The sequence below is a fragment of the Leptodactylus fuscus genome, chromosome 2, assembly GCF_031893055.1.
Source record: "Leptodactylus fuscus isolate aLepFus1 chromosome 2, aLepFus1.hap2, whole genome shotgun sequence".
Lineage (NCBI taxonomy): Eukaryota > Metazoa > Chordata > Amphibia > Anura > Leptodactylidae > Leptodactylus > Leptodactylus fuscus.
In genome coordinates this window covers 72,924,929-72,940,025 of record NC_134266.1, presented here as the reverse complement: position 1 = coordinate 72,940,025, position 15,097 = coordinate 72,924,929, and the positions used below count along the sequence as shown (strand labels likewise).

General features: G+C 40.1%; 1 protein-coding gene across 11 annotated transcripts in view; it reads left to right on the top strand.

Annotated features, from left to right (window-relative positions):
• Nucleotides 1-15,097, top strand: part of CASK (calcium/calmodulin dependent serine protein kinase) — a 211,070-nt gene that overhangs the window by 184,155 nt on the left and 11,818 nt on the right. For all 11 annotated transcript variants that reach the window (XM_075264016.1, XM_075264013.1, XM_075264012.1 and 8 more), the window contains one exon: nt 2,822-2,937. In XM_075264016.1, the coding sequence (XP_075120117.1) occupies nt 2,822-2,937 (116 nt within the window). The remainder of the gene's footprint in view (nt 1-2,821; nt 2,938-15,097) is intronic.

Genomic DNA, 15,097 nt, shown 5'->3' with positions numbered 1-15,097 from the left:
CAGTGGTTCATTGTTGATCTGCAGTCAGAGGTTAATGGATCTATATTTTATATAGATCATTTGTATGTTCTGAGCAGCTTGCGCTGCAGCAAATTTAACCCTGCCCACTTTGTGTTGACTCCGCCCACTCATTAATTTTTCATGTGCCCGCACACAGTATAATCCTCCTACAGTCACCCGTAAATTATATGTCCCCCCTCAATCTCTCCCGCAGTTTCTTATACACCCTTCATCTGCCCCCAGTTTCATGTCCCCCTTCCATCTCTGCCCCCAGATTCATGTCCCCACATCTCTGCCCCCAGTTTCATGTCCCTCCATCTCTGCCCCCCAGATTCATGTCCCTCCATCTCTGCCCCCAGATTCATGTCCCCCCTCCATCTATGCTCCCAAATTCATGTCCCCTCCATCTCTGCCCCCAGATTCATTTCCCCTCCATCTCTGCCCCCAGATTCATGTCCCCTCCATCTCTACCCCCCGATTCATGTCCCCTCCATCTCTTCCCCCAGATTCATGTCCCCTCCATCTCTGCCCCCAGATTCATGTCCCTCCATCTCTGCCCCCAGATTCATGTCCCCTCCATCTCTGCCCCCAGATTCATGTCCCCTCCATCTCTGCCCCCAGATTCATGTCTCCACATCTCTGCCTCCAGATTCATGTCCTCTCCATCTCTGCCCCCAGATTCATGTCCCCTCCATCTCTTCCCCCAGTGTCATGCCATCCTCTCCATCTCTGCCCCCAGTGTCATGCCGTCCTCTCCATCTCTGCCCCCAGTGTCATGCCGTCCTCTCCATCTCTGCCCCCAGTGTCATTCTGACACAGGTCAGCTCCTCGCTTCGCCGCTGCCGCCGGCTACTGGCTTGTAGACGCGATCATCACATCACGTCTACAAGCCAGTAGCCGGCGGCAGCGGCGAAGCGAGGAGCTGACCTGTGTCAGCTCCTTGCTTCAGCCGCATATGTGTTCAACACAGATCTGCGTCCTCTGGACGCAGATCTGAGCTGAAATTGGGACATACCTCCTTCCAACCGGAACCGCGGGACATGTCACCCAAATCGTGAATGTCCCGCGGAAATCGGGACGGTTGGGAGGTATGCAACTGGCAGACCGCAGTCTAAACCCAGACCATGGCCTCCAGCAGTCCTGATCCCTGCCTCCTTGTATTGCGAAAGACTGATCTCTAAACCACTGTCACTTTCTCACTGCTACATTACAGCAGCAGCGGGGACCTGCAGTCGTCTCTGCTGCCTACACAGCTAACCAGCCACTTTACTCCTGTGTATGCAGCAGCAACAGATACCAATCCCCAAACTAAGAAACGACTGTCATTCCCTGCTGCCACAACTATAAGTGGTGTGGAGAAAGAACATTTTACATTTACATTTTACCATATGGATGCTCCTAATAAATATTATAGTGTGTGGAGGCACTAAGGTCGTATCCTGCATGAAGAACCAACCATTATACTGTATGGGGGACACGGAGAAGGGCACTATTTCTCTTTGAGGTCAAAGGGGGCATAGGCAGAACTGAACAGAGAGAGGGGTAAAATGTACGGTAAATATTGGGCACATTCAGCTCAGACCTTCCTCTAATGGCAGACGCAAGTCAGGGGACACTTACATAAAGTAGTCACCATATTCATCTTGTTTTATCAACTGGAGATTACAAAATTGGTTTCAAAGTGTTTTAAAATTAGGTTTTAACCATAGACTACATTTACGTTATTCTGATTGTGTGTTTTTTTGCTTTTATTTTTTATTGACTCCTGTTTGCTATTTTTTTTGTCCACAACGATACATCCAGAAATATTTGGGCAGTGACACAATTTTCATGGTTTGGCCTCTGCAGTCACCGTGTTGGATTTCAAATAAAGAAATCTGAGATACAATTGAAGTTTATACTTTCAGGTTTAATGCAAGGGGCTGAACCAAAATATCCTGTGAAACATTTAAGAATTGCAGCCATTTTACTAGAAAGCCACCTCTATTCAGGGGCTCTAAACTAATTGGACAAATTAAAATAGCCATAAATAAAATGTTCTTTTTTTTTAATATATGTAGAGTATTCTGTGCAGGCAATGGCAATGCAACCCATGTACATCACCCAATGCTGGGTTTCCTCCTTTGTTATGCTTTGCCAGGACTTTACTGCAGCTCTCTTGAGTTGTTGCTTGTTTGTAGGTCTTTTTGCCTTATGTTTTCTCTTCGGCAAGTGAAAAGCATGCCCGATTTCGTGATTGACTGGCCATTGCAGAATATTCCACTTTTTTGCCTTTAAAAAAAATCTAGAATGCTTTTGCAGTATGTTTTGGGTCATTGTCCATCTGTACTACGAAGCAATATCCAATCAACGTTGCTACATTTGGTTGAATCTGAACAGAAAATATATCCCGGTACACATCAGAATTCACCCGCTTGCTCCTGTCTTCTGTCACATCATCAATAATAACTAGTGACCCAGCGCCATTGGAAGTCATGCATGCCCATGCCATCACACTGCCTCCATTATGTTTTATAGAGGATGTGGTGTAATATGAAACATGAGCATTCTCCATACTTTCTTCTTCCCATAATTCTGGGACAGGTTGATCTTTGAAAACTTGATAAAAAATAAATTCAGCTAAAGCGTTTGTCATTTCCTGGTAACTATGATTGAAATTGAAATTGTGTTGCCTTTTGATAGTCAGAGAGATATTTTATCCTTCAGTATATTTTTTTATTTCATTTACATGGATTTATAGCATAACATTTTGTATAGGGGTTCTGCTTTTATATATATTTGGGTCTATTAACATTGATATTTTTATGTTGTCATTTTTCAGGCGTGTTGCCTGCATCGCAATGGAAAAGACAAAGCAAGAGCAGCAAGCCAGCTGTACATGGTTTGGCAAGAAAAAGAAGCAGTATAAAGACAAATATCTGGCAAAGCACAATGCAGGTATGAAATGTCAGTGCAAAGTATTCAGGAGTGTTGTGTAGAGAATGTTTGCCTGTCTTCACTTATTAAATACTAAGTGACTTTGGTTGATCAAAAGCCGTTCACATTTCTCCTGCCGTCTTTCCCTGTTCTACAGAATAAAATAAGATGGATTCCCTACTGGTAAACTCACATAGCGGTTGCTGCTTGATACTACTGGGATATAGCTTCTAATCAGATAATTGTAGTCAGATGTGAAGATAAATCTGTATATTTTTAGCAATTTCACAGGATTAGATTTACCATACAAATGAGTGTAGAGTTGCTTTATTTGTATCTATCTTATGTATATTCCTTGTTCAAAGAGTCTGGCTCCATACGGGAAACTTCCCATTGCGGGACATCAGCAGTAGATTTTTCAAAATGAGCAAGTTTCTTGTGGCTGAATTGACAGGGCAAGCGCCGCAGGTTGGCTGCTGCCGTTACCCTTTTGCATTGCAACTTGTGGAACCTGCAAGGCCAATTTACACTTTGTGCAGATGAGATTTGTTGAATTATCAACCACTTTGCTGCCACACTGCAGTGCAAAGTCTTCCACAGGTAATCTGCTACTAGTATGTCCTGTGTGGACTCAACCTCACTACTCTACATTGCAGTTTAATTTTGGAAGTGCAGTGATTCTTGCAAATAGACAGATTGCCAGCCATTAGAAGGCTGCACACCATTTTTACAGAAAAATCTCAAGATTTAGGCCGCTGTCGCATTCAACGTTTTTTTAGAACTTTAAGGCTAAGGCCCGATGTTGTGGAAAAGCATCTTTTTTGTTTCCGTTTTTTTGAGCCAAAGCCAATAGTGGCGTAAAAAGGAATAGGATATAGAAAGTATGTATACTTCTACTTTCTGCTCAGTCCGCTCCTGGTTTGGCTGAAAAAAACACAGCATAATCTGCAGCAAAAAAAAAGCTGTGTTTCTGCAACATGGGGCCTAAAGGCCCCACAGGATTGAAACGCCGCAATTTGTCTGCAGCGGAACCGCCGCTTGAAAATTCGTGGCATTTTACAGTACAGGCAGGTTTTGAAATTGCAGCCTGTCAATTATACCTACAGAAACGCCATCGGTTTTCCCATAGGTATAATTGTAACAAAGTCCGCGGAGGAAAAATCAGCGAACTTTCTGTTTGAAGCGCTGCGGGAAGAACAGAGATGCGTTGCCACTGTGGTTTTTCCCATAGAGCTTTTTAGCTGCGGGACATCCCGTGGGGCCTAGCCTAAAAGATGTTTTAGTTATTACCATACCATGTGCCCAAGTTCTCCAGTCTTTCATTGTAGAGCACTTAACTATCTTTTAGTCAAGTATATCCATGTAGATTGTTATGATTATGTTCACATTCCCCTATATATTCTGTATTACTTTATAGTTCTTGAAATGTGCTTTAATTGAGGCTCATCCATCATTTGCTAATTGTAACCGCCTACTGTCCTGACCCAGTACCTTAAATGATCCACTAGGGACCATGGCAGCGTCCCATCACTGACTACCATAATGCTGCTTTCATCCTTGCATCTGTCTGGTACTGCCTCTCAATCATGTTCATGTGAGTGAAACTGAACTGTCCTGCCACAGACAGCCATAGGGACATGGATGCCACCGAATCAATTGTAGTGAAGCGGACCCCACAAATCACAAAAGATGAATCGTGCACTTTATAACTGCAGCAAAATCTGCAACGAAAAACGCTGTGTTTCTGCTACTTGGGGCCTAAGCCTAAAGAAGCTTTCCCAATGTACAATTTAAAAATATGTTTTTTTTGTCATAGTAATGTTACATGTACTGTACAAATTTATTTATTAGGCAATGCACCAACATATTTTTCTGCTTTCCAAATTAGTTATATCAAATTATTCCCTGTCCCCTTCTGCTTGCATGGTCAGCCATTTCATTCATCTGGGAGTACACTGGACCTTTAGGACTGGTTTGGACAAAATACCCCTATTTATGTACAGAGAACCATTAAAATAGACAGTAGTTACACCATAGACATTAGTGCCAAATCTGTCAGCAGATTTAGGGACTGTCTCTGATTAAACCAAGATCATTACTCCTTGGCTATGTTGTGCATGTGCTTGATGTGCAGTACATGTGGACAACAAGTAAGGTTATGATGTCCTGTCCTTGAAGAACCAGAGATTAGTATTAAAGTCTTTTATTAAGGAACCAAAGGGCAGACAGGTCTGGCATAAGCAGGTTTGGACCACTAAACCATTGCTACATAAAGCCTTTCTTTTGGTTTGTCTCCAAACTTGGATGGACATGGTGTTTAAATTCCATCACTCACAAAAAAAATGAAAAACTGCAGGAATCCCCCCTGGGTCTCCTACTGATTTCTCCAGCAGGATTTGTCAGTGTCTTCGCTCACTTGTCATATCCTATCAATATACCATAACAAATCCCCTTGCGTCTGCAGCACTGACTTGTAGATATCACTTAAAATATTATTTTCCTAACAGTTCTATGGCTTTGCTTTAAAAGGTAAGTAATCTTTTATTTTTTTCAGAACCCTAATGTGCAGGTTACGGGAACAAACTTTGCAATATACTTTATTAAAGAAGAGTGCCGGTTTCCGTAACTATTTACTTGTGTCTTTACTTTTTATCTCTCCCTGACCTAGTGATTTTGTTTGTACACTGTAAACAAGCAGATCCGTATGCAATGAAGTCTATGGAGTAGGGGTAATGGACAGAAAGAGTTAAAAAGAAATATGAGGTTGTCTACTGAAATTAAGACTTGGTTCACATCTGCGTCAGAGTCTTAGAGACCACCGAAGATCAGAGGCCACTTGCACTGGAGGACGTTTTTCTTGAACGCTTTCATGTTTTGAAAGTGTGGACGCTCAGCGGACTCCATTATAGTCAATGAGATTAGCTGGTCTCCATGTGTAACCGTTTTTGTTGCAGTCTGGTTCTCTGTCGTTCAGGTACCCTGTCGGAGATCCTGGCACTAGTGTTAACCAATCGTACTTCATTGCTGTCAGGAGAACAATGAAGAATAGTTCCTGACAACCTAGCTGTGTTATGGATGAGAACTGTCAGTCCATAATGCAGAGGGGTCTTTTATTTCACTGATGTATTTCTTCCCCAAAGAGTCCTACTCTTTCTTCCTTTTTCCTTTTACAAAGGCTTCTATTGTACAGGTTAGATCTGTGGCAAGAGGTAGGAAATGGGTGAATAAACAGGCATTTTTCTTGAACTAAAGTGTAACTGAATCTTCTGGCAACTTTTGATATTCCGGCAGTATTTGTGTCATTAATACATTTTGTAGTATACACTACTTTATTAACAAATGTTGGCCTGAGGATATACAAACCATAGAAACTTGCTTTTGGTGTCCTATGAAAGAGAAGCTCATCTCATAATTTATGTAACTCACTTGTTTTTTTAAGATTTGTGGAGATTTTTATAATCTATTTAATTTAATGAAATTAAAGGGGCCCTATCATTGGGAAAAGTCATTTTTAACTACGCACATACTTGCATAGCCTTTAGAAAGGGTATTCCACACATATCTTTTGTATGTAGTTTTTGTATAAGCACGATTTTATTCATATGCCATTTAGCCAGCAACGACCACCAGAAGTCTGTGAGCACTGTCTGCTATGTGTGTGGGAGATCAGGGAGGCTGATGATGACTCATATGTCTTCTTCCCTGCACTTGCACACAGCAGACAGTGCTCGCTGAGACTTCCAGGGTGCACACTGAAGGCTAATTAGCATATGAATAAAAGCTGTCTCATTCAAAAACGACGATAACGTACAAAAGAGGTGATAACGTACAAAAGATATGTGTGGAATAGCCTTTCTAAAGGCTATACAAGTATGTGCTTAGTTATAAATGACTTTTCCCAATGATAGAGCCCCTTTAACTTCCTCTTTTTAATAGAAAGCAGGCTGGGAAGTTTCCAGTAGCTAACTAAATCTGTTAAACATTGCAAGGGAGAGTCTATCCTGTGCACCTGTACTCAGTGTAATACGCAGAGCATTTGCCAAAGGGTGGATGGCCATTTCAAATGGCTGGCTGTTGGTTGTCTACAGTCTAGAAAAATGGTTTAGGTCTCGAATGAAACCTTGCAGTACTAGTAAAACAGAGAGATACCTAGTTAAAAACACAGTTGGGAAAGTGCTTTTCATATGCAGCATGAGCCGCTGCCTATAAAGCTCAAATGGTTGGGTTTTTAACTAGTGATATCTCAGGTTATTTTCCAGCTAGTACTGCAATCGTGGCAGCTTTCATATGATACAGAAACCATTTTTCTAGGTTATAAAACTGAAGATGTAGCCATTTCATGTGACCACCCCGTGCTACAACTCTACATACTGGCAGTACAAATGAGTACGGGTTTTCCTTTGTAAAATCTCCCTCTAAATAAGCAGTTACTGTCTATTATCTATTACAATAGAAATTTTAATAGTTTTAAGCATATTACAAAACTGTTTAGCAATAACCCTCTGACATAGTAGCACTTCAACCCTTGAAATAGTATGCAGGCAGATTTTGGCTTTGGTGGCCACTCGGGAGCTAAGCTGGCCTGGCGAAGTGCCTGCAATCTGTGCCCGCACTGTTAACAGATGTTAATCTCGCCAGCAACTCTGTCTGTTTTGGGTGCTGCCATTTTGTGGTGCATCGCTAGCCCCCGGTACAAGATAGAATACAGGTGGCGTATCATTTTGACTGCACAGTGAAGTGAACATCGTAAAAAAAAAAAAAAAAAAGCTCGTAAGAAAGTTGCAAGCTATTTTTCTCCAGTTCCACTCCATTCTGGGTTTTTTTTTTTCTAACTTCACAGTACACTGTACAGAATGTTAAATTGTATCATCATGACATACAATTTGTTCTGCAAATATTAAGCCCTCATATGACTCTGAATGAAAAATAAAGTTATGGAATTGGACGGGTAGGATGACAGGGAGTCAAAAACGAAAATTGAAAAATTCCTGGAGCGGGAAGGGATTATAAGATTTCAGCTCCACATGTATGTCCAAAGATGATATGGGTTGAAAACACAATCTAGATTTGGGAGCAGCTGCTTATAAATAATAGAATCTATGTTCTTATACAAGGCCATGTGTTTTGTCTTTTTTTTATTTTTTATAATGCGAATATATAATGTAAGATATAACTGACCCTCCCCAACATTACACAGTGAGAATTGGAGTAAAGCTCTTAACAGAAAAACCAAGAAAGAAAGATGGAGCCCAAATGTGTTAATAAAGTATTTTACAAAATGTATTAATGAGGCAAATAATGGCAGAAGATTGAAAGTTCAGCGTGTTGCAAAATTTAGCTTCCACTGCACAATGGGTTTAGGAAAAAAATAAAAGCTTTGTCACGCTTTAAATGTAAAAATATAAATTGCAAAGTCTGTACAATGATGGCTTATGTTAGATGAGGTTTTAATATGTAATTTGTTATTAACTGAAAGTGATGTGTTTGTGTGTTATTTGCTTTGCGTCTATATAATTTTATTTTGTGCATATTAGACAATGTGTTTCATTGATATATTGCAAGCCATATCTGACCCCTGTGCATTTTTCATGCCGTCTTTCTCCCAATGGCCTCTGTGCATGTAAGTAACCTGTCAAGTGATGATGCCTGCTTTTTTTGTTTTTTAATTTAATGTTGACTTTTCAATAATTTTATTCCTCAGCTTATAGCACAGAGTATAAAAAAACACAAAAAAAAACTATGAACAGCCTGAATGTTATACTCTTTAAGTTCTGCATATGTATGGCATGATCGTTCAAGTGTTTTGTTTTGGTGCTTTTAGCAATATACTTTGCTGCTAAGCATGTTACCATTTTCATATATTTTTATAAGTGTTATATGTTGTCATTTGGTGAGCTAGAATTGAGATTTTTCTGCAACCTGCATAAAAAATAAATAAATACAAATATATTAACAGGAAAAGAAAATATTGCAATAGATGTGCCCATGGTAAACTGTCTATAAGAGATAAGATAAGATAATCCTTTAATAGTCCCACAGTGGGGAAATTTCAGTATGTTACAGCAGCATAGTAATACAGATAAAGGATAATACACAGTAATATATTACAGACGTAGGCACACATATGCTGAGAAGAGAAGATATACTAGGAGTCCATAGCAGCTAAGGAACAGAAGAAGAGAGAAGGAAGACTTCATAGTTATAATCATTAGTTTTGCGATGGCGCTCCTTCTCACACTTGGGGTGGAGCAGACAGTCACTTACAGTGTTGCTAAGTGCCATCATGGTCTCATACATGGGGTGGGATTTGTTATCCTGCATTGAGGTCACCACAGACAGTATCCTTCTGTCACCCACCACCTGTACTGGGTCCAGGGGGCTCCCCAGGACAGAGCTGGCCCTTCTGATCAGTCTGTCAAGTCTCTTTCTGTCCCTGGTTGATACACATGACATGTTAAACCTATAGAACTGTGAAGAAGAACTCTGTAGACTTTTAGTGCTCAGAGACTTCTATGTAATACATTGTGGCCTTATTTTACATCCGGCTTCCTGCCAGTAGTGAAGTATTCTTAATATAAAGGAAATGGAAAAGCAGACACTTTCCAAGTGGCTAAGGATATGACCTTCACATTACACTCCATGAGTGCTGTATTATCAATTAGATTGATAATTTACTACTCTAGAGAAGCTAATTCGAAGCATGTTTGATGTGAAGCATATGTCCTCTTTGGAATGGACCCAAATACTAAAGTATGTGCAATAATTAAAAATTTTAAGAGGATCTGCCAATTCTCCTGATGTATCTGTAATCTGAAATAATTATATTCCCTGTGGGGGAACATATATATATATATATATATATATATATATATATATATATATATATATATATATATATAATCTGTGTTGTATTGCATGTGTTTGATCCTCCAGAACCGTTTTGAATCCAACCAAGGACATCTGCAAGGAATTTGTATGCTATCCATGTGATTGCATTGGTTTCCTCTGGTTTACTCTCACCCTTTAACCCTTTCAGGACTAAGCGTCATTCATGCCCCAATGCCCAGGCCAAATTTAGCACTTTTGTATACATTGTTTTACACAGCAATACATTTTTAATAGTTTTACACATCACAACTATTTTTACCATTATTTTTTTTTTCAGGACACATAAAGCTTGAAATAACTAGCCTTATTTGTTAAATAACAAACTACTAAGGAAATGGCACAATTAAAACCGAACTATTATTGGTAAACACTAAAATTGATAATCCTGGGTAGAAATATACAATTAGATATAGGAAACTATATACACTTCCTATCAAGGGGAAATGAATCCCTCCCTATAAACTCCCCATGATACAAAATTTTTTTTAGATACCTGGGAAGTATATTTGGTGCTGATGAATCAGCTAACTTATTAACCCAAGAAAAGCACACCCAGATTCCTTAATATCAATTTATGCAGCTTGATCACTGTAGGATGCGGTGCGCATCATTTGAGTATCAAATACAGGAGTGTAAAAAAAATAATAATTCAATTCCACATGCCTCTGGATAATCCAACACTGGGACTATAGATTAAATTCCCCGTCAGATTTTTAAAAATAGAAAAAATCCTGGGGTATTAACAGTTCAAATAGCGCTCAGCATCTGCGGCAATTAAAACCGCTTCAGAGCATAAGATATAGAGGGGTGCCAGGTAATGGGTGTGCTTGGGTTAATACGTTAGCTGATTCATCAGTATCAAATATACTTCCCAGGTATCTAAAAAAAAATAATTTGCACCATTAGGAGTTTATAGGGGGGGGGGGGGGGATTAATTTGCCCTTGATAGGAAGTGTATATAGTTTTCCTATATCTAATTGTATATTTGAACCCGGGATTATCAATTGTAGTGTATATCAATAAAAGGCAAGTTTTAATTGTGCCATTTCCATAATAGTTTGTTGTTAGAAACGTCAATTCCCTAGGTCAGTTACGTTATTTGTTCAATAAGTTGAATATTTTAATTTTAAATTTTAATGTAAATTAAAAAATGTAAATTTTGCTTCTTTTACCTGAAACCAAATAGTTTTTATATATATTATTCCACATAAACATATTAAAATTTGCTTTCCTAGTTCTTCTGATCACAAGGACTACACATTTATATACTTTTTCAACAAAAATGAAGTTTTATATGGTTTTTTGTCTTATTTTCTGGACCTCTAGTGCATGTGTAAATTACCCAGTAGTTTAGTAATAGTGATAAAAGTCCTAATAGCTTCTCTTATCATAGTGTAACTCCTGGACAGTAACTTCAGCATGGAGAAGTTCTCACTCCTGCAGGATCAGTTGTAAATCACAGGTGTTAGACATTAATATGACTGCAGCATTGGGCAGCAGATAAAGCAAAGTAAAAAGGCAGATTGGCGAAGCCTAGGGGTTAAAGAGGACCTTTCATGTCAGAGGGGGCATTCCTCACAGCCTATCTAGACTGTCAGGAACGCCCTTCTGACAGTTGGCAGAGATCGGTGCCGAAACTAACGGAACCGATACCTCCAGCCCCAGGACACGTAACAAGAAAGCTGACATTGCGCTGATTTGTGAGCCCTATATTGGACAGGAAAGAGAGAAATATACATCATATATACCATATTTTTTCGCACTTTTTTTCCCTCAAATTTGGGAGGAAATTGGGGGTGCGTCTTATAGTCCGAATGTGGATTATAAGGGGGGGGGATGCAATTACAGGATCGCCACGCTCCTCCCGTGATAGTTTCCTGCAGCGGCAGGAATGTGGCGATGCTGCAGACCCCGGCACTTGTCCCGGCAGTTAAATCCCTCTCTGGCATCCACCGTTCTATTACAGCAGGTGCCGGGTTTGTAAAGCTAATGGTGAACGCTCTAGTTCAGAGAGAAGACTTGTCTGTTAAATGACCGATCAGCAGGTATTCTATGTTGTATGTTGCTCCAATCGTCCCTTTTTAGCAATTCCATGACATAATTGTATTTACCCGGTAAATCATTGCTATTCACTATAACTGACGTTGCAGTTGTAGATTTGTGACATTTAGAACAAGTTGTGCATGTTATAGTTAGAACAATAACACTGCTTAGTCTTTTCAGTCCCAGCGTGTGCTGTATATTTCATGCACTACTAACTGTACAATGTAATTATAGTCTATAGCAAACCGGTGGTAAGCACGGGCATTAATTTGTATTTGCAATGCATTAACCACCATTACAAGTAGTAAAACCAAGGATGAGTTTCATTAAAGACAATGGTGCTTGAAAACTGCAATGCTGCACAGTGTGTGTGTCTAAAGGCCGCATTAGTTTTAATCACAAACTGTATTTAGATATGGTCTACCAATATAGACAAGGTTTGTATAATAGCTTTGTAGAATAGGGAAAAAAATTAATTTGTCATATAGATTCATTACCTTGTCACTCTTCCCAGCCTATATATTGAGAGAAACCCATGATGAAATCAAATCATTACTGTTGCATGATACATCCAGTGAGTCTGGTAGGCGACGTCCGCTGCCCTATATGAGAGCAGCATGTCAGGGAGAAAAGTTGAGGTCTGCAATATGTAGGTTTTTTGATCTGGAGCAGGATTTCTGAGTGAAAAACACAGCATATCACTACTTTATTGAACACTGAAGACCTGGCCTCATAGTCCTCTATGGTGCTTATCACAGGACTATTGTCCCATACTATAATCACATGTGTATTCATGTGGTGCACTCAGGGACACCTCCTGATCGCTCCTAGAGGTTGCACCCTAAACGATCAGTCATTTATCACGTATCTTGTGGAAGCTGTAGTAGAAAAACCCTTTAAGGCTGAGACCCCACGTTGTGAAAATGCTGTGATTTTTGGAGCGTTTGTTTTTGTTTGTTTTTTTTGTTTTGTTTTTTTTGGGGCGTTTTTTCTTCCAGCACAGTGAATGGAGCTTGAAAAACCGCCTGGGATTTTTGAGGCGTTTTTTTGCCGCCCCCCCCCCCCAAAAAAAAAACACCGTGCCAAAAAACGCTAGCGGTTTTTCCGCTGCCCTTTGACTTATATTGCTTTTCTGAGGCGGAATCTGCCTGAAGAAAGGTCATGTCACTTCTTTTTTCCGCTAGCAGAAGTTTTCTCTCTGCGTTTTTCAGGCAGAAACCGAGCATACTCAGTTATAGTCTATGGGGTCCACAGGTAACCACTTTATAAGTGGATTGGGGTTTGGGGTTTTTTTGGGTCCGTATAGCGTAAACCTGAGCGCAGGTGTGAACCGAGCGCAAGTCCTCACTTTGTCAATATCCTAATAGAACCTTTAAAGGGATTCTACCACTAAAACACATTTTTTTCTAGTTAACACGTCGGAATAGCCTTTAGAAAGGCTATTCGTCTCCTACCTTTGGAAGTGCTCTCCGCCGTTCCGCCGTTCATTCAAAATACCAGTTTGTACCGGTATGCTAATGAGTTTTCTCGCAGCGATGGGGGCGTCCCCATTGCAGCTCGAAAACCGACTGCAGCGCCGCCTCTATGGTCTTGGGTATCCTCCCCTTGCTTCTTCAGTGTCCTGTTCCACGCCTGCGCAGTACGCTCTGTTCGGCGAAGATTGCCAAACGTACTGCGCATGCGCGAAATTGCAGTGCCCGCACTATGGCTGGGACTGCAATTTCGCGCATGCGCAGTACGTTCGGCAATCTTCGCCGAACAGAGCGTACTGCGCAGGCGTCCGACAGGACGCTGAAGAAGCAAGGGGAGGATACCCAAGACCATAGAGGCGGCGCTGCGGTCGGTTTTCGAGCTGCAATGGGGACGCCCCCATCGTTGCTTCTGCGATGGGGGACGCCCCCATCGCTGCGAGAGAACTCATTAGCATACCGGTACAAACCGGTATTTTGAACGAACGGCATGGCGGAGAGCACTTCTAAAGGTAGGAGATGAATAGCCTTTCTAAAGACTATTCTGACGTGTTAACTAGAAAAAAATGTGTTTTAGTGGTAGAATCCCTTTAACAAAAAATTCTCCTAACCAATTGATTTACAATTTTATATGGAGCAGGGCCTGATGGAGAAATCGTATGACTTCTGACTTATGCCTAGAGTGTTTTCTTACAATGGCTCCAAGGTGGAGCTCCACTTTAATAACATCACAAGCCAAAAAGAAACCAAACTAATGTTCCTATGACTAAAAGGTTAAACCTTCTTGCTTACTAGCTTAAATAATCATTAATCTGATATTCTTCATTTAGGGACTATTAAATTCTGTTGTGTACATTGAGCAGCTGAGCGAAATATATTATTGAAATGTACTGAAGTTTCAGATTCACTTTTTTCCTTTTGTAGTTTGTGTAAAGCACCACATGTCATATTTTTATTGTAGAACAGTCTTTTATGTTAGTGACTATCCGCTTCAAATATATTGGGTAAATGTCACACTTGTAGAAAACTATTTTACATCCCCGGCACTCTACTAAAATACAGCTCAAGAATTTTCTGTTCTACAAATAAAAATCCTTCTTAGCATGTTTTTTTTTTTTCTTTTTTTGTTGTTGCAAGAATCATTGCATGTGAAAAAATTAAAACCTTGCACACAATGTAAAGGCATGTACAAACTAGGATCTGCTTGCTTTCTACATTAGTTGAAATGTATTTAGTTATATCACCATGTACCATGCTTTCCTTTTTAAATCCGTAAACTAAAATAAAGCTGTTTACGTATTGAATAAAAATAGTGACTTTTTAATAGAGACCTTCTTTCTATTCCGTACAGCCTCTCTGAATGTGGCTAGCCGTGTGAACAGTGTATGCTTTTATTCTGGTTGCCATGGTTACGAGACGGGCTACTTTTCTGAAATATTTAAAGTACAATGAGTGTCTCAAAGAATAATGTTTCTCGCTACCGTGAAACTTCTTTGACGCAAGGAAATAGTTCTGTCTATATACAATGCACATTGGATGTACTAACAGCGAATCAAACCAAAGTACAGTAAAGCCAGCACTTAGCTCGGAGCTTATGACATATCTATAAGCTATTCCGTGACTGTTTGACACATATAGGTCTCACTACCTGCACCTATATGAGAATGGTGAGGAGAACTCTACCTCAAGGTGGAGAATAAATAAGACGTGTTCGTGGATGTTGAGATTCTATTTAGAGTTACTGAAACGGCCAAGTAAGGGCTCGTTCACACGGGGCAAGA